The sequence below is a fragment of the Vombatus ursinus genome, unplaced genomic scaffold (assembly GCF_900497805.2).
Source record: "Vombatus ursinus unplaced genomic scaffold, bare-nosed wombat genome assembly UNPS02014962.1, whole genome shotgun sequence".
Lineage (NCBI taxonomy): Eukaryota > Metazoa > Chordata > Mammalia > Diprotodontia > Vombatidae > Vombatus > Vombatus ursinus.
Window position 1 is genome coordinate 1,111,834 of NW_020954740.1, and position 26,070 is coordinate 1,137,903.

At 38.9% G+C, this 26,070-nt stretch overlaps 1 protein-coding gene across 1 annotated transcript in view; it reads right to left on the bottom strand.

The window, feature by feature from the left end:
• Positions 1–23,094, bottom strand: part of PCYT1B (phosphate cytidylyltransferase 1, choline, beta) — a 99,509-nt gene extending 76,415 nt beyond the window's left edge. Inside the window, exon 1 of the mRNA XM_027845463.1 lies at positions 22,978–23,094. Within this exon, the coding sequence (XP_027701264.1) occupies positions 22,978–23,094 (117 nt within the window). The remainder of the gene's footprint in view (positions 1–22,977) is intronic.
• Positions 23,095–26,070: the final 2,976 nt, after the last annotated feature.

Below are 26,070 nucleotides of genomic sequence, written 5' to 3' on the forward strand. Positions count from 1 at the left end.
CTCATCACCAGGTTGGTTGTATGGTGACCAATTCTCAAAGAGTATCAATTCATTCATAATAATTATTATTATTAGGCAGCAAGGTGGTTCACTTGGAGTCTGGAAGACTTGACTTCAAATTGTCCCTCAAATACTTAGCTGTGTCACCCTGGGCAAGTCACTGAGCCTTTGTCTGCTTCCGTTTCCTCATGTATAAAATAAGGATAATAAGAGCTTCCAACTCATAGTATTATTGTGAGGATCAAAGGAGTTAAGGAATGTAAAGCACTTTGCAAACTATAAAACAGTATACAAAAGTTATCTTCATTCATAAAGGGGTCATAATCTGCCAGTTTAAGGAGAACCCACACTAGTGAAGGTATAGCTTTTTGAGATATAGAAATAAACTATGAAATGCATCTATAGGCATTGATTTTTTAAAAAAATTCTTCTGTCTTAGAGTAGGTTTAAAAATTGGGAACATCTGTCAAAACTAAATGTTTGTGCATGCAATAAGGATTAAATATACTTAAATTTCTATACTTCAGTGGTCCATTGGCATAGCCTTTTTGAACCCAAGGCCACCTGTAAGCCACAATGGAGCACTGGAGGAGAATTAGCTATAATTTACATTTTTATGTCATTTTATAGTTACTGCAGTGCCTCATCCTTGTGTGGAAATGACCCTGTATTTTCAAAGGCTTTGCCAGCAAAGCACAAGTATTGGCAATTCCGATAAGCTATAAAGGCTTCATGCATAATCAGACCACCGATTCCATATCTTTCAGTTCAGGTGTAGTCTCAGGTGATGAATATATCAGCAGTGATGATAGGAAGGGAAAAACTACCTCAATATATCACAGATCCTTGAAGTATTGACACGTAAATAAGGTGTAGCTACAAGCTCTGACTTGAGTGAAACACAGAGAGCACCTCAGTTTGGACTTGGATTGCCACACTCGTGGGGCACCTGTGCCAAAGGCTATACCATCATTCTCTCTATCATGGAACCTTAAAGGTGGAGAAGAGAAATTTGGAGAGACACAATGAATTCTGGCATTAGCCTGTTGCTTGCTACTGTCAGCATTAGATTTGTAATAAGCATTACAGAAGGGCATGATTCGTTTGAACACAGCCCCCTTCCAGTGTTGGGGTTACAAAGACAGGGGCATGAGCTAGTCTCTGGATCAATGCTCCTGGTGCCCTGAACATGGAGCTGTTACCCTAAGAATCACGGGAACTTTCACAGAACTTGTTCATCTTGTCGTAAGTTAACTGCTGTGTCCTGTTCCTATTTCACAAGTTGGTGGGACATCTATTGTGAGACAGTGAACCTTTGAACAATATGCCCTGCCACTCCTCTGCTTTGTTGTGTACCCCGAAGTGAGGAGGGGGTTGGGAGAATGCTCAAAAAGAATTTCTGCTCTGGGAGGACTAGATTTGGAGAATGAATGAAATGTGCAAACTATGTTACATGCAATGGATGCTTCTATTTCTACTATGCATTTACTAATCTAATTAAATTATACATTTAAGCCAGGACTTTGAGGGAAGGTAAAAGAATGAGTTACTTGAATGGATGGGAAAGAAAGAAGGACGCTCAAGGTGGGGATTGAATGAGAGAATGATTGATACAAACTCCTAGATAAGGCCTGAGCACTAGTTGATGTACAAACATTTGGCTTGGAGTCTTGACTCTTTGCAAGGCTCAAGCTTTTATACTTGTCATACACAATTACAAAACACTTTTATACATATTAATGTATTTGAGTCTTTGTAATCTGAGAGATGATGATGTAATTATTCTTATCTCTGCATTTTATAGGCTGAAAGAGTAATTTACTTTTATCTCTGCTTTTTATAGGCTGAGAGAGTAACTTACTCCAAAGGTAATACCCAAGTCCTTTGATTCCTAGTCAATTTTTTTTTCAAGTTATCATTACATATAATAAGGAGGAAAAAAGGTCAGGAAAACTCCAGTGTGATACAGTGTAAAGAGAAATGGCTCTGAAGCTGTAAGAGCTAGGTTCAAATCCTATTTATGGCAATTATAATCTGTGTCTTTGGACAATAAGTAACTCAAACACTCTGTGCCTCAGTTTCCTCAATTGTAAAATGAATGAGGTTTACTATATGACCTTTGAGGTCCTTCCTAGCTCTAGATATTTGATCCTATGAGGACCTCAGAGTACTTCTCCACGGCATCATAAATAAATACTGGAAGAGCTGAGGATAAACTACTCTTAGATCCCAGTTTCCAGTGTATTTTTGTTCGTAACAATCTGTCCACTGCTATAATGAAAGAATGCTGCTGACCACTATGTGATTGATTGTGAAACAAGGCGGAGAAATGGTTTAGTCAGGGGTAACTTAAATTCAAATTTTAAAGTTGAATAAGGGGAGCATTTTTATGCTTTAGAATATGGGACTTAGATCATAAGGATTGAAAAGTAGATTGGGTCCAGATCATGGAGAAAAGGGAATAAGAGGACATCCACAATTCACCATTCAGACCTCCATCTTTCTGAGAATTTTCCCTCTCTTTCTTGACTAAATGTTTTACCGTAGCTGGTGTGGCTGTGCTCAAAAATCTGGTTAATAACACAGGATACTTCCAACTGTGGTATTGTCCTAATGATTATTTTATATTTACTTATACTTACATACTTCCACAGAAATGGAAAGAAGATCTGAGATTCATTTCCCTCTCTACCTTTCCATTATCCTGGTCAAGAGTTTAATAAAGCTATAGATAAACAGTTAATAAATGAATGAGTTTAGGGAAGGTAGATCATGGAGACTGAGTGTTTCAAACTTGTAGCTTGAAAATGATAAAAAGCATAATTCATTTTACACACTAGACATTTTCCTGAAAAGTTTTGCATCAACTGAATTTTGATACATTGAATCATTTATTTTATATGCAGTGGGGTAGCTTGTAAATTAAAGCACCTCTGTAATGAATCCTTTTTCATATCAAAGAATCATTTAGTATATGAAGATGAATAGATAGATAGTTTTTAAGTTCAGATTTTTCATATCTCACATTTCTTTAAAGCGGGTACTCCTCTTATTCTATTTAGCAGTAAGAATTTTTCCCCGGAGAAACTAAGGAATGTGATCTGCTCCCATCTTGATATGTTAACCAGCCAATGGGCAAGGATGACTGTGGAAGACTGTTCATATGGACCAAAGTCAGGACAAATCCCTACATTTATAGTATAGAGGCAACTTGTTTCCCAAACACTCCTTGGAACAGCAAGAAATGTGTGGACACAAGCCTGTCCTTCAGGCTTGTTTTTTGGGACAGATGCTTGGGCTACTTATCTTGCCTAGTAAACTTATCCCTATCTGTTATTGACTACTCCCTAAGAAAGATAAGGTTGCAGTAGTTTGTCCTTTGTGGCACTTAGAGGTGCCAAAGAGTACAAGGTGTCTGGCCTAGATTTCCTGTAACTTTTCCTGAGCTCAGTGTATTTGTTCTTGAAAAAGCAAAAGGTGATCAAGAGACTTGGTTTGATATTTTAGCAGCAAGATGAATGTCAAGTAGTACAATCTAAGCTGGGCTGGACACTCTCCCAATCCAATCCAATAAACATTTATTAAGTGCCTACTACATGCCAGACACTGTACTAAGCACTGGGCATACAATTAATAAAAAGAAAGATAGTCCCTGCACCCTAGGAGTTTACAATCTAATGGATTTGCTCCCCACTGGGGGAAGTTAGGGTGGCTATGCTTGGAAAGCTGATTTTAGCAGTTCAGGATGCTTCTGATTATGGTATTATCCTAGTGATTACTTTGCATTTACTTATAAGTGTACATGTCATGTACCCCTCCCCAACCCCTCCACCCTCAGTCCAAGAAAGTGTTTTCTAAGCCCTTGGGGTCAGGGATTCCCATAGCCTGTTATATTTTGTTGTTGTTGACTTGACTTGTGAATTCATCTATATTGGGAGTACCTAGTTAGAAATTCCCTTTAGCAATGCAGATTAGAACTTTCTCTGCAATTTATAATCTTAGAGCATGTCCTGAGCATTGAGAAATTAAGCAATTTGCCCAGTGTCATTCAGTCAATATATGTCACCATCTTGGGAAGCAACTCCTGTGGAAAAGAGGCCAGTCATCCTCATGAATTGCCAACCAAATGCCACCAATAGAGCAGGCATGCCAGCCTGGCAGAGGTAGAGGGGCACCCTGAGGGAGAGACAGGAGGCAGCATATGCCCGGCAAGTCAAATCACCAGCACTGCCACCTTGTCCACTATTTCCCCTCAGAACCTGATGGAGATAGGCCAGGACCCTGAGCCCAAGACCTTTGAGAATGGCAGTGCCCCCAAACCAGAGGTGTCAAACTCACTGCCCTCAGGCTGCTTGCCCAAACTGGATTAAAATATAATTGGGAAATATCCCCCCCCCCACACACAAAATACAATACAATAATGTTAATTTGTGATTTTCTAAATATATATGTAGGGCAGCTAGGTGGTACAGGGGAGAGAGCCCCAACCCTGGAGTCAGGAGGACCTGAGTTTAAATCTGGTCTCAAACACTTACTAGATGTGTGACCCTGGGCAAATCACTTAATCCTTTTTCCTCAGTTTCTTCATCTGTAAAATGAGCTGGCAAACCACTTCAGTATCTCTGCCAAGAAAACTTTAAATGGGAGATCCAGACATCACTGAAATGACTCAACAACAACAACAAAATAAATATGTGGCCCACAGGGATCTGTTTCTTTTTGCGTTTGACACCAGTATCCCAAACCACCAGGCCTACTTCCAGCCCGGCCCAGAAGCCAGGCAGTCATCACTGAGGAGAGAAGTCAATGGGCAAAATGGGCTCATCTTCCTCAATACCATCAGCAACAACTTCTGACCAACTGCCATCAACAGGCAGATGAGCATAAGAGGCTTGTGAGTGACAATGCTCATGCCAGACCACCGGTCAGCCTGCTTGCTACCCAGCCCTGTCAGTGATTATCCAGGGAGGCAACACCTGTAGAGACTTGCCAGCCATCCCTACCGCCCAACCGCCACCCACAAAGCAAGAAAATCAGCTTAACTGAGGTAGTGGGAGACCCTGAGAGACAGACAGGAGGTGGCAGGCACCAGACAAGATGATTCACCACCACTGCCTTTGCCACATATCTCTTCAGACCTAGATAGAAGACTAGGATCCTGAACACCAAAACCTTGGAAATGACAATGCTTCTAGCCTGGTGTGGAACAGCTCAGTGGCACAGTGGATAGAGCGTGAGGTGAGGCCTGGAGTCAGGAAGACTCATCTTCCTGAGTTCAACTCCAGTATCAGACACTTACTAGTTGTGTGACCCTAAGCAGGGCACTTAACCCTGTTTGTCTCAGTTTGCAAAATGGCTCATCTGTAAAATGAGCTGGAGAAGGAAATGGCAAACCATTCCAGTATCTTTGCCAAGAAAACCCCAAATGGGATCATGAAGAGTCAGACATGACTGAAACAACTGAATAACAACAATTAGCCTAATGCCCTTGGCCATCATCCTGGATAGCAAGCTGTGGAGAGATACCGTCTCACAACTATTCCTGCAGGTGCCACAGTCATAGCTACTAAAGACTCAGAAAGCAAAGTTCTTTCCACCAAAGCCTTTGGCACCATCAAATGGTTCAACAGCACAAACTGGTAGAATTTTATCAGTGAAAATGACATTAAAGAAGCATTAACATCTGCTCTGCTGATGCATCCCAAGGACCATGGGACTTTTCTATCCAGATGGAAAACCTTCCATACAATTGTCTCTTCCATTAGAATGTGACTCCCTTGACAGCAGAAACTGCCTTCCTTTTCTATTTTTAGCCCCACCACTTAAAACGGTGCTTTGCACATAGTAACTGCTAAATAAAAACTTCATTCATTTTATTCATTTCAGAGAAAATCTCTGAACAAACCTTCCTGATTCTGAGGCCAGTTTAGCTCTCTATCTACTATCCCAGACGGCCTCACTACCTGCCTGGTACATAGTTAAGGCTTAATACATGCTTATTGAATGAATGAATGAATAAGATAAACCAGAAACTAATGGATAAACCAGAGACTAACTACCTGGTTGTAATTAGGTTATAATTTATTTGAGTCCAAGAATTGTGTCTTTTATGTCAACAAAAATTAATGTATTACACACTTATTATGTACAAGGAACTATGCAAAAATTAGGGGACATAAAGACGAAAAATGACGTAGCCCCTAACCTTGAGGTGCTTATGACCTACTGAGGGAATATGACGTATTTATAGATAAGGATGATATGAGGTAGAGTATGATGGGGGCAAAGCAGAGAGGAAAAGGCAAAGTGACTAGAGAAAAAAATGTGTTGAGGGAATTATCACTTTCAGCTGAGGAGATCTGAGAGCTCGGTAAAGAACCTGGCACCTGATTTGATCCTTGAAGAAAACAAGGATTTTGAAAGGTGGAAATGTGGAAGGAGGCTATTTTCACATGGGTGGAGGTGGCAGGGGTGGGGAGGGAGGTGGGATGGCCTGTACAAATGCATGGAGGCACACAGATGGCATGTGAAATTAAGACTTTTTCAATCCAATAGTCCAGGTTGGCTGGAACACAGAGAAGTAAAATGATACGGAATAAAACTGGAAAGGTAGGTTGGATACATATTATAGAGGGCCTTACAAGTCAACCTAAGACTTTTGTATTTTGTCTTAAAGGCAATAGGGTGCCATTAGAGTTTTTTTGAACAGATGAATGAAATAATCCATCCTGGCCTTAAATATCATTTTGGCAGCTTTGTGAAAGATGGACTGGAGCAGGGACAGTGTGGCAGCAGGGAGGTGTCTTAGAAGACTCACAACAGTCTAGAGGAGATCTGGTAAGTAAGGTAGTGAACTATGGTTGAGTGGAAAGAAGAGGACAGATTTGTGACATGTGCAAGAAAAGGATGCAATAATCTGACATTTCTATGGTGTCTTAAGTTTAACAACTCATGTTCCTCATGACAATCCTATGATATAGGTAGTCTATGTATTCCCATAAAAATAAAGAAAATGAGATTAGGAAATGCTAAATCAATTTGCTTAAGGTGACAGAAGTCAGTGCTCTGTATTGTTGTGATATCACCCTTCTCCCACCCCCAGTAGAATGTAAGCTCATCAAAGGCTGGCATTATTTCATTTTGTTTCACTCTCACCCAGAAGTGTGCTGCAGTGGATAGAATGCTGGCCTTGCAGTCAGGAAGAATTAGGCTTAAGTCTCATTTCCGACACATCCTGACTGTGTGGCCCTAGGTAAGTCATTTAACTTCCCAGTGCCCAATATATTTCTCCAAGACCATAAACAGCAGTGGAGGCTGGTGTCAATCTGCATTGGGAGAGGGGGGTTTCTTCATTGAGAGTTCCCTATACCAATGAAACCACAGGTCTGGTTCACTGCCCCTCCATAGCTTCTTCCTCCTCTGACAAAAAACAAAAAACAAACCAAAAAACCCCAAACTCATCATTTAACATACTGCTTGCCCCAACGTAGACCCAGTAGGCACTCAACTTTTTATTTTAAAATTTTAATAGCGTCACCATTTCATGATGTTCCAGGAATCAATAGAATTTGGCAGCTCACTAGGTATGTGTGTGGTGGGGAGACCAGAGGGTAGTAGAAAGACTGGAGTTTCTCCCAGGTTTCAAGCCTAGGCACTTAATGGGAAAATGATGATGCTCCCAGCAATAGAAGATGTCTCTGCTTACTTCCCTTACAATTCTCCCCAGAACCTAGCGTCATTGTAGGCCTCATCCATCAAGATACATCACTATGACTGATAAGCTCTCCACTATAGGATGAGGTGTTCCATATCACAAAACATATTATGATACCCTCATTACTGAATGACAAATAGACATTCTTTTGATTTCTCACACTCTGGACCAAACTAGAAACAAGAAAGTGCATGACCTAGTGCATAGGGAACTGGCTTCCCCATCAGGAAGACCTGGGTTCAGGTTCCATCTCAGACACATGTCTGACTTTGCCACCCTGAGTAAGTTTCCAAACCTTTCAATGTCCTAAGCAATTCCCTAAGACTATAAGTTGCAAAGAAAATATTGATCTGCATTTATAAGAGTTTCTTCACTGGGATTTCCATCTATCAATAAAATCTCAGGTTCAGTCCCCCAATCCCCCTAAAATAATACATGGTTGTATATAATGTGGTCAAATGGGCAGCTAGGTGGTGCAGTGGAAAGAGCATCAGGCTTGGAGTCAGGAAGACCTGAATTCAAATCCTTGCTAGTGTTCAGTGTTCAGACACTTGCTAGTTGTGTGACCCTGGGCAAGTTACTCAGTTTCCTCATCTGTAAAATGAGCTGGAGAAGAACATGGCAAACCACTGAAGTATCTTTGCCAAGAAAATCCCAAATGAAGTCATGAAGAGTCAGGCGTGACTGAACAACAACATCAATGATATGGTCAAAGGAAAAGCCACTTTTGGAGAAAGTGCTTTAGGACAAATGTAATGATGGTAAAGGTCATTTTCGACTGAGGAGATGACGGAAGGCTTTATGAAGAACATTGTACCTGACCTGATCCTCAGTCAGTTATTTAGTCAAACAGCATTTACGAAGCACTTAGTATATCCAGATATTTCCCACCCAGCTGCACTCCTTTAGGATTTCCTTGACTTCTCCATCATGCCCTGTGCCAGGTATCTTCCCATGTTTCTCACTTTACTTTTCAGCTTCCTTTTGTGAGTCTTCTCCAATTGGATTGTAAGTTCCTTGAGGGCAGGGACATGTCTTTCTTTTTCATATTTGTATCCCAGGGATTAGCACAGTGATAGGTACTTAATAAAAGTTTATTGACTGACAGTCACTAAACTAAATATTAGGGATCCCCCAAAAAGGCAAAAATGCTGTTCCTGCCCCACAAAGAGCTCATATACTAATGGAGGAGCCATATCACAAAAAAACTATACATTCAAGTTACACGCAATATTAGTGGAACACAATCTCAGAGAGAAGGAACTGGAGTGGTAGGGAAGAGGGGAATGGAGGACTAGGAAGATGAGAAAAAAAATCTCCTGAAAAAAGGCAGAACTCAAGCTGAGCCTTTAAGAAAACCAGAGGCATGAAGGACAGCCAATGAAAAGTCACAAGATGGATGAAGTGTTCTGTGTGAGAAATAGTAAAGGGCCAATGTTGCCAGATGGTAGAGCATTTGAAGAGGAATAAAGAGAGAGGAGATTAAAAGGGAAGGAAGGGAACAAGCTGTATAGGGCTTTAAAAATCAAATGGAAGATTTTATATTTGATCCTAGACCTAACAGGAAACCACTGGAGTTTATTGAGAAGGGGGTGACATGGTCATACCTGAGCTTTAGGAAAATCACTTTGGCTGCTGAGGGGATGGATTGATTGGAGTGGAAAGACAACTGAAACAAGTAGCCCAACCAGTAGACTGTTGCAATAGTCCAAGCCTCAGGTGTTAAATGCGTGCACCAGGGTGACAATTGTGTGTGAGGAGAAAAGGGTACGTATATGATAGATGTTGTGAAGGTAAAAACAGTAAGTTTTGGCAACCAATCTGATCGTAGGAGGGAGTGTGAATGTGGAATTAAGGATGACACCAAGGTTGTGAGCTTGGGTGACTGGGAGGGAGGATGGTGGTTCCCAGAAACAAGAAACTCTGAGAAAAGGGAGGGTTTTAGGGGAAAGATAGAGTTCTGCTTTGGACATCCAATCTGAGATGACCAAAAGGCAATTGATGATATCAGAATGGAGCTCAAAGTTTACTTGAAAATAAAGGATCCTGAATGGTTGAAAATGTGGAAGGAGTGTATGGCATATATTGAGATGTCCCAGATTTGTCATGAGTTAGCTGTATATCCCTGGACAAGAGACCTCCTTCTTCTGGGCCTCAGTTTCCTCATCTGTAAAGCAAGGGAATTCTACTAGATGATCTTTAAGCTTGCTAGCATCTATAAAAAAAATGTTGTTCTGATTGTCTCCACCTCATTTTATAGCTGATTCTAGTCTACTTAGATTACTTCTTGTGGAAAGAACTATTTCATATGGTAAAATGGGGTCAGGGAAGACCAGAGTAATATAAGTAGTTGATAGTTCCATGCCCCAAAGCTCTAATTCTATTAACAACCTATAAAGGATGGGTTTTGCTTCTGATCAAGATCAACTGAAAGATGGCTAATTATCACTCCCAAGCAGAGGTCAAACTAACAAATGTAAATGCCAAAGGGGGAGGGTGTCTATTTTTTTAAATTAAATTTTAACCAACATACCAAAAAGCCAGTACCCAGAAGGAGTTGGATTTTTTTTTTTAAACTTTTGAAGTTGAAGCAGTAATTATATCAAGCATCAATACCTCTTGACCATTCACCCCACCCTGGCCTCCCGTACAGGTCATAGGCTGCTTTACTGGAAAAAGGAGAGGGAAGTGACTTCTTTTTAAAAACAGAGCCCCTCCCTGTCAAGCTCTAATGTAGCCTGTCAATCTCCTATCTATTGACTGCCCTATTGCACTTTCTCCAAGATAGCAGTGTCTTGGCACACAGCTGTTTTTTGAAGCAAAGCCTAAAATAAACTTATGCTAATCTGGAGTATTGACACAGCCTTGTCTATTTCAAGGGCCCCTTTAGTCAATTTGTGACAGATCTGCACCTCGTAAGTTGTTGTTCACTTGAATTACAGTTTCCCTTTTACAGTAGAGAAAGTCCTCAAAGAGGGCCCAAGATTATCCCCCAAATAAATCCATGGCCATTCCAGGTTTGTTGTGGATATACTTTGAGCAAAACACTGTACTAGGCATTTTTTGGAGTTTATCAAAAAATAGAGAACACAGGCTCATGCCTTCAAGGATCTAACAATCACCTCCATTTTTCCTCTAAGGGGAGCCATTGCAACACACTCAAGGACTTCTCAATAAGCAAGACTTTCAGGTACCTACCATCAACTGCATAATCAGAAAAATAACAATGAATTGAAAACAAGGAAAAAATCTAGAATAAAGGCTCTTTCAAGTAGAGAGAATTGGCAGAACCATTTCAAATCAGAGCATTTATGATGAAATCACCTCTCCAGAACTGCTAGTTCCATAACTTTCTGTCGTTCTGGATCATTTTTCTTGGTTTGTTTCATGTCTTCCTTTTAATAAAAAAAAATTATTCCTGTGCTTTGTTTTTACATTACAGACATTTATAGATTACCTCTACTTTGTGAGAGATCTCTTGTAACAAAATAAAACAATTAAATAAAACAACATAGTGATGCCATCTGAAACTGCATGCAACATTTCAATTCTATGGCATCCCCCCTCCTCTCTATTAAAAAAAAATGTATAGAAATCAACTTTATCTCCCTTTCACCCCCTACCCTACTGGGAAAAGAAAAAAAAAACAAATTTCTTACAATAAATACGCATAGTCAAGCAAAACAAATTCCCTCAATGGCTGTATCCAAAAATACATGTCCCATTCTGCACTCAAAATCCATCACCTCTCTATAATGGAAAGTGTTTTTCATTATTGGTCACCTAAAATCATGAATGGTCATTTCTTTAATCGTACTTTTTACAGCTTTCAAAGTCATTTATTTTCACAGTGTCATTATATGTAAATTGTTCTCCAGGTTCTGCTCATTTCATTCTTAATCAGTTTTAAAAGTCCTTAAAATTGTTTATTTTTATAATTTTGATGTTCGAGTATAAATTATTCTTCTATATCAGTTCATATAAAACCTTCCATATGTTTCTGAAGTAATCTATTTCCTACACCAGAATCAGGGGTGTGCTGGAGCCAGCTTGAACTATATTGTAAAAGCTGATTGTTAACTTTTCAGTGTGAGCATTTACACTTTGGAAATTAGCAAACTATAAATTAAGGCTTGATTTATTATTTTGATGATTGTTTAGACTTATAAAGTGATGAAAATGTAAATATTACAGATTAAATTTTAAAATGTGTTGTTCCTACATTTTTTTGGAAGGCTGGTTGTTAAACATTTACCATCAATCCACTGAGCATAATAGTACTTTATCACATTCATATGCCAAAACTTATTCATCTGTTCCTCAGCTGATGGGTATCTCCTTATTTTCCAGTTTTTTACCACTGTAAAAAGAGATGCTGTAACTATTTTTTTTGTACAATAAAAACTTTTTCCTTGTTCTTTGATCTATTTTGGTTAAAGGCCTGCCTAGCAGTGGTACAGCTGGGTCAAAGGGCACACATTGTTTAGTAACTTTTGTGTATAATTCCAATTGGTTTCCAGAATGGTTGTACTATTCTGGTTCATGAACAGAGCATCAGTGTGCCTATTTTCCCCCAGTCCCTTCAACATTTATGGGGTTTTTTTTGGTCTTCTTTGCCACTCTAATAGGTAGTTGTGAGGTGGAATCTCAAAATTACTTTAATTTGCATTTCTCTAGTGGTTATTTGGAGTATTTTTGCATATGGTTATAAATAGCTTGGGATTCTTCCCTTGAAAACTGCATGTTCAAATCCTTAGACCATTTATCAATTGGGGAATGGCTCTTTTTCTTATAAATTTTAATCAGTTTCTTAGATATCTTGGAAATAAAATCTTCATCAAAGAAACTTGCTACAAAGATTTTTCCCCCCTCAGTTAATTGTTTTCTCTTGATCTTAGCTATATTTGATTAGCATAAAATTTTTTTAAATGTTATGTAATTAAAATTATCCATTTCATCATCTATCTCCCCTATTCCTTGTTTTGTCAGAAACTTTTCTTCTATCTATAGATCTAATAGGTAATTTTTCCCATGTTTCTCTAATTTGTTTATGATATGACCTTTTCTATCTAGGGCTAGGTCATGTGCCCATTTCAAGCCTATCTTTGTAAAAGATGTGAAGTATGGGTCTAAATCTAATTTCTTCCATGCTGCTGCCCAACTTTCCTGGCAGTTTTTGTCAAATAGCTGCTAGAAGGATTTGTCAAATCCTAGTAATGGGCATACTGTGTTTATTAAATACAGGAGTACTAGACACATTTGCTTCTGTGTGTTGTATGCTTAACCTGATCTATTTCTCTATTTTTCAATCAGTACTAAATTGTTTCAAATATTTACTGCCTTATAGTATAGCTTCAAATATGGAACTGCTAGGCTCCCTTCATTCCTGCTTTTCATTCCTTCTTTTTATATTGGTGACCTTTTTTTCTTCCATGTGAATTGTTATTATTTTTTCTAATTCTATAAAGTAATCCTTCATTACTTTAGTATGGCATTAAATAAGTAAATTAATTTAGGTAATATTGTCATTTTTATCACATTGGATCATGTTACCTATGAGCAACTCAAAAATTTCCAACTAACTAGGTCTATCTTTATTTCTGCAAATAGTTGTTTGAAGTTATATTTATACAGTTCTTGTGTGTATCTTGGTAGGTAGATTCCAAAGTATTTTTTTTCTATCCTCTCCTCCTGGATTTTATTGGTGTTGTAGGAATATTAATGATTTATATGAATTTATTTTTTTAACTTGCAAGTTTGCTAAAGTTGTGGATTGTTTCCATAATTTTTAGTTGACTTTTTAGTGTTTTCTAAGTACACCGTTATATTTGCAAAATGTGATAATTTTGTTTCTTCTTATTTCCTCAATTTCCTTCCCCTGTCTTAGTGTGATAGCCAACTTTTTTACTATCATGTCAAATAAAAGTGGTAACAATGCATATCCTTGTTTCACCCCTAAATTCCGAAGAATTCTAGTATATTTCCATTACAAATAATGGTAGCTTTTGGTTTTAGATATATATTATTTGTCACCTTAAGAAAAGGTCCATTTGTTCTTATGTTTTCTAGTGCTTTTTTTTTTAACAGAAATGGATGTTGTATTTTGTACAAAGCTTTTTTCTGCATCTATTGATCTAACCAATACAATATAAACGAACATTTTTCTTAAGCATTATTTTTATTATTCTTACTCCTCTCCTCTCCCAGTCTTTCATTCCTGTAAGGTCTTTATCAAGGTGCTGTCTAGGTTGTTATCCATTTATTAGTATTTAAGAATAAGACACTATTTTCATTGTTTTAAAATCATATTCTATTGATGTGTTCTAGCTGCCATCTTCATTGAAAAAAGAACAACAGAGCCAATGTAGTAGCAGCTCTCACATGCGATTTTTGAAGAACTTTATTGGATTATTTATTGGCTTAGTTAGGGTAATTCATCATTGAAAAGAAACTATGTACAATAGTTGAGTTGAAATATACACACACACTCACACTTACTTACACAAACCTTTCCCAAGAGTGATAATTAGAGGAACATGTCTATATTCTGGGTCACCAAGAAAGGCTTTGTAGCCTACTATCTTCTCAAATTCCCTTGCCATATTCCTAGGGTTGTGAATGGTAGGTGGAGAGACTGTACGTCTAGAATTGGAAGGGCCCTCAGAAGCCATCTAGTCCAACCCTTTAATTTCACAGATGAGAAAACTGAGTTAAATGACTCCCTCATTAAATGACTTGCCCAAGGTCACACAGATGGTAAACATAAGAGGTGGAATTTGAACCCAGGTCTATACAGGAGCCCTACTAAACACTGCAGAGGATTATTCTCCTTATGACAGAAATACAAATTTAACAATGGCCCCTGTTCCCCTTTGATTTCTTCTCTCTGAGTTTAGGCTTGGTCCTCAATTTCCTCATCTGTCTGTAAGGGAGTAGTCCTTGAGAGTGTTGGAGTTGTGTAACAGTGTGCTGTCCTAAATTGTCAGTCATTCCTCGCATGGTTACCAAGAAGCATCTGGTACTCCATAGAGCACATAGCACTACAACCCTGAAAGTTTTACATGATGATTTTGGGCATATAGGTCAAGAGAGGACACTCACACTACTAAGAAGCATATTTTGCCGGCCCCAAATGACTGAAGACATCACACAGAAGTGTGAGATTCTGGCTTCTTATGTGTAGAGGAAAGTACTACCAAAGTGTGCCACAAACTTAGATAATATAAGCATTAGCAAACCCTTGGAACTTGTCTGCTTTGACTTTCTATCAACAGAAAGAGATAGTAAGACACCCTAAGTTCATAATTTAGGCATTTTTCTGGACTTCTCACTCATCCTCACTTCATATATCCAATTTGAATTAGCTAGGTGGTACAATAGATAGAACTCTGGACCTGAAGTCAGGAAGACCTGAGTTTGAATCCAAATGCAGGTCCTTAATATCTGTGTGACTGTGAACAAGTCATTTAACCTCTGTCTGCCTCAGTTTCCTAAACTGTAAAATGGGGATAATAATATCACCTTCCTCTTGGGTTGTTGCAACAATCAAATGAGATAATATTTATAAAACCCCTGGCACATAGTAGGTGCTTAACACATGCTTATTCCCTTTCCTCTCTCTCTTTGCCAATAGTTGCCAGATCTTACCATTTCTACTTTAACATCTCTCTCATGCCTTCTCAATATTCACACGCATCCTTTTTGTTGTTGATCAGTTGTTTTTCAGTCATGTCCAACTCTTTGTATTTGGAGCTTTCATGGCAAAGATACTAGAGTGGTTTTCCGTTTCCTTTTCTAGCTCATTTTACAGAAGAGTAAACTGAGGCAAAGAGAGTTAAGTGACTTGTTTAAGATCACACAGCTAGTAAATGTCTGAGGCCAAATTTGAACTCTGGTCTTCCTGAGTCCAGTCCTGGTGCTCAATATGGACTGCTCTACCTAGCTACCCCATTCACACATTTACCACCTTAGTTTAAGTTTTTATTACATCTCACCTAGGCTATTGAAATAGCCTCCTAATTGATCTTTCCCAATTCTAGTCCATCCTACATTTTAATGCCAAAGTAATTTTCCTTTAGTGCATATCTGACTGTGTGACTGCCCTACTCAATCAGCTCCACTGGCTTCCTAATGCCTCTAGGATAAAATAGAAACCTCTCCATTTAGCTTTTAAAACCCTATATAACTTGGCCCCAAACTGTCTTTCCATCCTCAATGAACATTACTTCCCTTCTTGCACTCTCCTGTCTAGCCAAACTGGCCTTCTGTCTGTTCCTCACACACAAACCTCCATCTCTGATCTCTGGGTGTTCGCGCTAACCATCCCAGATACCTGGAATATATTCCCTCCCTCCCTCACTTCAAAGAGCCCTTTTTTCCCCTTTAAGTCACAGCTGAAGCATCTTCCACAGGAAGCCTTTCGCAATTCCCCCTCCCAAATGCTAGTGCCAAACTACTTTGTATTTAAATCCTTAGTATATATTTGTATTTATTCACTATATGCACATATATAGTTATCTATAGCATATATATATATAAAGTGAATATATGTATATATGTGTGTGTATATGGGGCAGCTGGATGGTGCAGTAATTAGAGTGCCAACTCTAAGTCAGGAAGACTCATCTTCCTGAGTTCCAATCTGGCCTCTGACACTTACTACACAATTAGAAGACACAAGCCCAAAGAACAGCTGTACAACAAAAGTGGGTGTATATATTTTAGAATATATGAAAACATACACTCTTCATATATATTGAAGATATACATATATACATATGTGTATGTATATATAAATATATATGACTATATACTATATATGTGTGTATGTGTGTGTGTGTGTATATATATATATATATATATATATATTTTTTTTTTTATTCCTCCACTAGAATGTAAGCTCTTTGTGAGTAGGGATAGCATCATTCTTGTACTTGTATCACAGGTGCCTAACACAATGTCTGGCATATAGGAGGGGGCTTAATAAATACTTGTTGATTGATTGATAAACCACATTCTGGTTGAGACTTATTATTTAACAATGGGTGTACAGGCATACCCAACTAGGAACCAGAAAACTTCCACAGTCAGTAAAAGACTGTGGGGAAAATATGTCTCATGTCTGAACTTCCTTCCAGAATCCATTTGGACCAAGAAGAAACTTTGAAAGCACACTACTTAATAAGATGTTAACTTTGGCTGGCATCAGGAAGTCTAGAATTATATTACCCATAGCTTGAGTGTTTCAGTTCCACAATGATGAATTGGGAACCCTGAAACCAGAACTAAAATCTCAATGGAGTCGACATATGGCAGTCCCAGCACACACACACATACACACACACACAACACACACACACACACACACACACACAAATACACTTCTTCCAGGAATGATGCCAGAGGCTTTATGCCGCACTTGCTGATGTTTTGGTGAGAACCTACCCTAGCTTTTTACTTGGTTTTTGGCATCTCTGAAGATGGAGAGCCTGTGGACACTTATAAACAATACATCTCTCAGCTAAGAGAGAAACTAAAAGAAACTTACCCACCTAGCTATAACTTCAACTCAAATATAAATTCAACTATAACTTCAACAGAAAGAAGCAACACAATTCATAAGCCTGAATTGTGTGGTCAAGACTTTGAATAAGAAGACAGTTTTTTTTTGTTTTTTAAGAAATGTTGAAATTCATGGAACATACAAGTTCATAGAAAGCTATTTCATGCCTAGTTGGAAAGAAAGAGACTAAAACTTTTCCAACATCTCTAAGATATACTCCCTTCTTTCCTCTGACACTGTCACCATTCTAGTGCAAGTCCTTATCACCTCACACCTCAACACTAGCCTGCTGGTGGGTCTACCTGCCTCACCTATTTCCCCACTATAATTTCTCCTCCATTCAGTCACCACCAGTGATTTTCCTAAAGCACGGATCTGATCATGTCATCTGCCCATGCTGTAAATTCCAGTGGCTTCATAGTGCCTCTAGGATCAAATACAAAATGCTCTGGCATTCAAAGCTCTTCACAACCTAACCCTTCCCCTACCTTTCCAGTCATCTCAAACCTTACTCCTTGACATGTACTTTTTGATCCAGTAACACTGGACTCCTGGCCATTCCATGAACAAGACCCTCTATGTCTCGGCTCTGCACATTCCCTCTGGCTCTCTCCCATGCCTGGAACGACCTTTCTCCTCAAATTTGACTACTGACTTCCTGTCTTCCTTTAAGTCCCAACTAAAATCCCACCTTCTGCAGGAAGTCTTTCCCATCCCCTCTGTTCATTATTTTCTGTTTATCCTGCACATAGCTTATTTTGTATTTATTTGTTTGCATGTCACCTCCCCTAGTAGACTGTGAGCTGCTTGATGGAAGGGATAATCCTTTGTCTTTTTTTTTTTCTGTATACCCACTGCTTAGCACAGTGCCTGGTAAATAGTGGGCACTTGATAAATGTTGATTGATTGATTGATTGTAACTAGCTGATTTACAGAACAACCCTAGAATCTGGTAGGAGTCACATAAAGACACATAAAGACATTTCACTGCACCCATTTATTGCCTATAGGAGAGTTAGTTGAACATAAGGAGACAAGTAACTAACAGTTTTTCCAAAGATTCTCTGAACTAGACACTGGCTTAGACATTTCAAGTGATAAAGACTTGACATGCTGTATGTAACTCTACCATCAAGCCAAATGGGGAGTGAGGACTGAACCCACAAGGAATACCTTTCCTGCCTGAAATTTCAGCTGTAGAAATGCTTTTGGTACAGAGACAGCCTACCAAATACAGTAACACTGCTGGACAGCCTGGACTGTTTGCAAGTTCGAGTTTAGGGATGGAGGACTATGGTGCTGATAAGGATGATCATCAGCCCATACCATCAACTAGTTCAAGTACAGCAACAGATAGGTCAACAAATCACAGGAGACCGGATCTATTCAGCTTGTGAGAAGACTAACATGATTTTATAGGGGAAACTGAAAAAGCAGTTATATATACAGTTTACCTAAGTAAGATATGCCTCACATGTAATTGCCTATGTTCTTTGATGTATGTGGTACTTGCTGAATATTTGTGTACCCTAGATATACTTGCATAATTTTGCTATTTGTCTATTTGCATATTTACTGTTGTTTATTCATGGCCTGTTATCATGTATACCTATTAATGTTTTTGCATTAGATATTGTACATATTTACATGTATGGATATGTATTACTATTGTGATTTGTATGTAATACACATTGCATGTAATTTAAACCTCAAGTCACTAGAGAGTTTTTCACAATTTGGGATTATGGACAGCTAGGACCAAATATACCCCAATTGTTTTACTAAATGTTTAATTTAGGCTAAAATGTAAAGGAGTGGTCCTTAAAAGTCCAAGGCCTAACGACAGAAACAACAATTAGATTTTAAGATAAATGTAAAAAATATGGCCACACCAAGTGATCTCTTTAGGAGGTACAAATTATTCTATTGAATGATTCAAAAAGGTAGCTCTCAACAGTGAAGAATAATCCACAGAGACTCCAGTGCAGAACAATTCCTCCCACCTCCACCTCCTGCCAGACTACAGACCCCCAAGGCAATAATCCTATATCTCTTATTCCTCCTTGAGTACCTTCATGGGAGCCTGAAGTCTTTTCCTCTGGGTATGGAGGATGGTAGGTGAGGGAGTTTAATCTTTATTTGTTTTTAATTTTTACTCTTTTAAAAAAATTAGCATTAACCTCTGGTATTTGCTACTCATGGTACACATAGGAAAGTACATTTGGGAGGAGGCAACTGAGGAGAAGCATTCCTAGAGAAGAGATCGAGATGAATATAACACTGAGGTGTTTTTACCAGAAATCCTGTCTTTGGCTGGGGACTCAGAGTTAGCAAAAGAGAATTATAGATACTTGGATACTGCTTTCCAGAATAGAGACAACTAGTGGCACAGTAGATAGAGTGCTGTACCTGAAGTCAGGAAGACTCATCTTCCTGAGATCAAATCTGGACTCAGACACTTACTAGCTGTGTGATCCTGGGCAAGTCACTGAACTCTCTGCCTCAGTTTCTCATCTGTAAAATGAGCTGGAGAAGGAAATGGCAAACCACTCCAGTATCTTTGCCAAGAAACCCCAAAATGGGATCACAAAGAGTCAGACATAACTGAAACAACTGAACAACAACATGCTCATTTAGACTAAGCTCTACACCAGCAAATAAAATGCTCTTATAAGGGATAGGATTTTAAAGAACATCTACTCTAGCCTCTTCATTTTATAGATGTGAAAACTAAGGCCCAGAGAGGGAAAATAATTTCTCTAGATAGCAAGATCTGGAAATATAATCCAAATTCATTTCTCTTTCTAATATACCAAAGTTGAAAGTGATTTTCCAGTTGGCTATAACCCCTATTTAATTAATGCCGAATTTTAATTATCCATGATAATATTAGAAAATTGAAATCCAAAGATAGGTTACTGGAAGTAATCAGTTTATACAACAGATTCAACCTCTTTTTTTCCCCCTTTGTCTTAGATTAGAGCTGCTAACAAGGAATAAAAGAAGTTGTGTCTCACTTTCTGACCCTTTCCCTCATTTACCCTTCAGGTAGAAACACTAAAGAGTAGTAAAATAGCTTAAATGTGGGCGAAGGAAGGAAAAGAAAGACAAGCAATGTTGTGGTCTGAGAGGTTGAGACTCCTCAAAGACTGGAGTACAGGAAGGGGTCGTCTGGAATGAATTCATAGACTCAAGCATTCTTTAAGTTAAGTTGGCAAAAAGTTTATTGTTATGCTTTTCAGCGGGCAAGGATTCTTAAGGAACCTGAGATCTTAGAGGGATACAGTTAAAGTCTACATAGGACAAAATATAATAAAACATGTGCCAAATATGCTAACTAGGTGATTCAGGGTGGGATTAGGTAGTGGTTAAGGAGTGATCAGTTCTTAAAGGAACATGCACTTCTTGTACCTACCGCACAAGCGTTTTACCCAGAATTCACTGGGAAAAGCCCACGGGGGTGGGCACATGGAGGTGAGGTTTTAGGCCTGCTATGTCACTAAGTTAACTAGAGTTCAGGGGTAACTGAGAGTTGTCCAGTCTGCCACCAGTCAATGTCTTGTTTGACAAGATACATGTAGAGAGTATACAAATGTCTTAAGGCTAGAATATAGATGATGAGGCATCCAGGAGTGGAGAATGAGGTAGGGCGGTAGTATAGATAGTCCAGTAGGTAAGAATATCTTTATGGCCCAGTGCAAAGCCAATTCAAACTAATTCCTTCAGGTGCTGTTTGTAACTGCACCAGGGAGAGAGATAAGGGTCTTCTTGCTGGGGCCCACTCATGAGTAATTGCTAGGCACAGTGTCCTTGGGCTGGGGAGAAACTGCCAGAGACAGTGTTTCTGAGACTAGGGAGAAATTAGGGTCCAAGCACAAGCACCCAAACACAAGCACCCAAACCCAAGCACCTCATCAGCAAGACACCAAAATAATGAACAACATGAAAAGTCTGTCTCTGACTTGGAAGGTGATTTCCCTCCTCCCTCTCCCCTTTTCATAGGAAATTCTTTTAAAAGTAGATGAAAAGACAGTATAGACACACTCTTCAAGTATTGCCATGATTGCCTCTTCACTGCTATTCTGTAATTATGGAGGATTGTTTAAACATCAGTATTGATTTTTATAAAAAATCTAGCTAATTACATAAATGACCTCTAGTATCAGTCTTTTTCTATTTTTTAGTTCTAAACTATTGGAGGAGTGCTACAATCTAATGCCTTACCACTCTGCCTTCATTTATGGGGTCTGTGCTGGCATGGGAACCAAGTAGCATCACTATCCACATCCTTCAGTACAACCATAATGTTTTGGTGAAGTGACAGTGATTCCCTCGTTGGCAACTCAGAATAAGATACCCTCAGAAAATACATGGCAATCTCATGGAGAAGAAAAGGCCTCCAAAAGAGGAAAGAATAATGAACACAGACATGTTTTCCCGCCTTATACAAAGTTATTTTAAACCTATCCTTGAATCTTTATTAGGAAGTCTATGTTCTCTTTGGGGCTAGACTTTTAGTCCAAGAACATTTTTTTTTTTTAATTTTGGAGGTGTTATAGTACATGTTACCTCAGAAAATTCTAGAAAACATTTCCACTTGAGCACCTAGCACAGACATTCAATACCTTCTGGGCCTCAGTTTTCTCATCTGTAAAATAAGGAGATTGGACTACAGGTGGTATATAGCCAGATTCTAGTTCTAAAGTGTATGATCCAGTGTTCATGCTTCACTTCCAAGGTGGAAAGGTGATGGTGTCATGTTGCCTCCATCGTTTAGTAGGAAGAGAAGAAACACAAGGACACCCAAAGTTTTACAGGACTTCAGACAACAGGAAGTTGACCATATCTTTTGGTACTTTCCAGTTGGTAAGGCCTCACTCGGGGGGCCATGCAGAATTAGCCTACAAATCCAAGGTAGGGATCCTGAACAGTAATAGAGTAGTTGACCAAATTCAGTAAAACATAGATAAAAGAATGCCCCCTCCATTCTGGGGGGCTGCTATCTTAGAGCATACTATTTCTATGCATTCATTGTTAAATTACTGCAGCTCTTCTCCAAATATAGCTTCCCCCAGTTCCAACTACCTGAAGTGAAACCTTGCCAGTGCACTCTGGAAATCTCTTACAACTCATTTAAGATCCAGGTGCGATGGTCATACCATTTAGAATGCAGCTCTGGGAAGCTGTTTTCTTTTTTGAGATGAATATAGAAGTTTTGCCTCTATGTCGTTTTTGTTTTCCCAAATTAGCATTAAGCACACAATCAGGAAGGATAGATACCTTTACTTCAATTCAGAATTTAATGAGGGATTTCCCCAAGATAAATAAAGGAAATGCCATTTTAAAATTGCATGGTATCTTTTTCTCTTCAGAAGTGAATACCCCACATAAGGGTAACACCATCCCTTCCTTCCCAACACAGAAACACAGTTTATTCAAAGCAGCCTGTTTCTCATTCAGCCAATACAATAGTTCCTTATAAGCTAAAAACCTCTCTGTATAGATGTATTAGATAGCATTAGATTTTCATTTATGAAAATCCTCTAAGCATTGCTTTCCTTACTAGCTAAAATACCACAAAAAATTCCTTTGTGAATATAAATTTAAATGTAGAGAGAGAAAATGCATATCCATATTTTCATATATATATGTACACATGTATATGAACGCATATGCATATGCATCCTTTGTCTTTACTTACCAGTCGAGGCTGAGGACATGTGTGCTCTATTTCCTCCATGGTTTCTGAGGGAAGCTCATTAGAAAGGGATTTTGGGATACCTGTTTCTGACTCAGCATCAGTGGTGAGCACTGGCATGGCCAGTGAATGCTCCCGGCAGCTCTACCCCTTCCTTCTGTTGTTCTCCTTTCAGGCGGAAAATGTTTTCTTTGTCACATACTTCCTCCACCCCCCTTCTTCTTTCTTCCTTCCCTGGAGGGACTAAAGGGTTTTGTTGTTTTGTGGTTTGGTTTTTTTTTTTTTTCCCTTCCCCTTCTTTCCAGGAGACGCAAGGCGGCAAGGCCTCACTTTATCACTATAACAACAGCCAGCACTGAAGCAGCTGGTATGGGATACAGTAGTCTCATTTGCATGGTGCTCTCTGGTTGGCTACTGTCATCATAGTACCACTCCATTGGAGGTATGTGCTGTATTGGCAGGGCGGCCAGTGCACACAGCGGCAGAACTTGGGGCTTTGTAGCTCTCTTTTTTAATTTAGTGGCAAAGGACTCTCGGTCTGGGTGAAAAAAGTATAGCTGCACTATGTAGATAAGAAGAAACTGCTGAGATGCACAAGGCAACTCTAAGAAGAAATACCAGAACGTCCCTTTCTGAAAGGAAAAACAATTACTGTGACCTTGGAGGGGGGGGTTACAGATGCATGCTTATTTGTACAGAAATTTCTATCCTGTGATAGCCCTGAATTAGAACTCATTATTCAATAACACATTTAGTAAGCACTTCCTATGTACAGAGCACTTTGCTAGGTACTGGGGGACATCTCTTACACCTTGGTAGGGAGCTAGACACAAGCAGACAAATACAATATTACATGAGAAATACAATAGAGATGTACAAAATAAAATGCCTTGTGAGCTCCAAGATAAGACTTCTGACTGGTTAGGGGAATCAGGGAAAAATTCGTGGAGGAGATGGCAAAATACAAGGTTAGAAAGTAGTCTAATATGTAGCACAGAGTATGTGGACAGGTGCCTTATGAGATAAAGATAGAAAGGTACAGGGGCACCAGGCTTTGGAGAATTGAGAGAGACGGAGAGAGAGAAAGAGAGAGAGAGAGAGAGAGAGAGAGAGAGAGAGAGAGAGAGAGAGATGGATATATATATATACACATATATGTAGAAAGATGGATATACATATATATATAGAGAGAGAGAGATGGATAATGGATATATATGTTAATATATACATATATATGGAGGAGAGAAAGAGAGAGAGAGAGTTTTTTAAGTGCTTATTATGTGCCAAACACTGTGCTAAGTTTTGGGAATAAAAATAAAAGCATTTAACAGTCCCTGACCTCAAGGAGTTTATGTTCTAATAGGGGAAGATAATACATGTAGGGGGTACTGGAAAGAGTGGGGAGGGGAGAGGAAAGATACTCAAAAAGGGATAGTGTAGCAGGTAAAGAGAAGGATGTCTAATCCAGAAAGAATGGAGGTGAGAGTGAAGTAAAGTACAACTGAGGAACTTCTTAAAATGGCCATGGGGGAAGGAATTATCAGTGAAGAGAGAAACCTTTTCTCTGCTCCAAGGCAGAGGTTTCCCAAGGTGGCGATGCAGACCATGAGGTGACAGAGATGGGAATGGACTCATGAGTTATTGCAGAGGTGAGATCAGCAGGATTTGGAAATTAATCAAACATGAGGGATGAAGGATGAGGGAGAAGGAAGGATCAGAGATAGCACTAAGGTTTCAAACTTGGGAGACTGGGTGAATGGTGGAGCTACTAACAGAAATAATGAAGTAAGAAACAAAAAAACAGACTTATAGATAATAAATTCAGTTTTGGATTTGTTGTATTTAAGGTGCTGGTAGACCATCTTGCTGGAAATGTCCTACAGGCAGTTGACATACTGATCTGGAACTCAAAAGAAAGGTCAGGACTAGAGATGTAGACTTGGGAGGCATCTCTATAGAGGTTTTACTGTGGGAGTGAATGAGATTTACAAGAGAGAAAGTGTGAGGAGAAGAGAGGAGAGGAGAAGAATCAGAGAATCATGGGATTTACTTTTGGAATGGATCTCCCTTTCATTTTATAGATTAAGAAACTGAGGTTCAGAGAGATTAAATGCTTTGCCTAAGCTCATGTAAGTGACAAGTAGTTGTTCTGGGATTCAAATCCAGGTCCTTTGACTCCAAAACTATCCTCAGCATCTAGAACAGCAATGCCAAATCTTGTGATTTTTAGCTTCACAGCATCTATCATATATGTCCCTTTCTCCCCATTCATATATAGCCCTCACCCTAGTTCAAGTCTCCATCACCTCTCTCCTTGACTATTGAAACGGTCTACTAACTGGTCTCCACTTCAAGTATCTTCTCACTCCAAAGGGTCTTCCACTTGGCTGCCAAAAGTGATTTTCCTACTAGGCAAAGACCAGCATCTCACACCATATACCAAGATAAACTCTAAAAGGGTACTTGGCTTAGACATAAATGGTGACATCAAAACAAATGAGGAGGACAAGGAAGAAATTACCTTTTAGATCTATGAGTCTAATTAGATCTACACTGTGCTAAGTTTTGGGAATAAAAATAAAAGCATTTAACAGTCCCTGACCTCATATATATCCTATGAATAGGGAAATAACTCATCACCAATGAAGGAGAAGATCATAAACAATAAAATGGACAATTTTGATTACACAACATTTAAAAAAAAATTTTTTTAACAAACCAGACCAATGCAGCTAAAAATAGAGGAGAAGCAGGTAACTGGGGGAAATATATTTTTCTCTGATAAACATTTCATTTCAGAGACATACAAGGAACTGATTCAAATTTATAAGAATTAGAGTCATTGGGGGCAGCTAGGTGGTGCAGTGGATAGAGCTCTGGCCATGAAGTCAGGAGGACCTGAGTTCAAATCCGGGCTCAGACCAAACACTTGACACTTACTAGCAGTGTGACCCTAGGCAAAAAATCACTTAACCCCAATTGCCTTAAAAAAAAAAAAGAATGAGTCATTGTCCAATCAATAAATGGTAAAAGGATACAAGCAGGAAATATTCAAAGGAAGAAATCCAAAGTATCAATAGCCATACTTTAAAAATG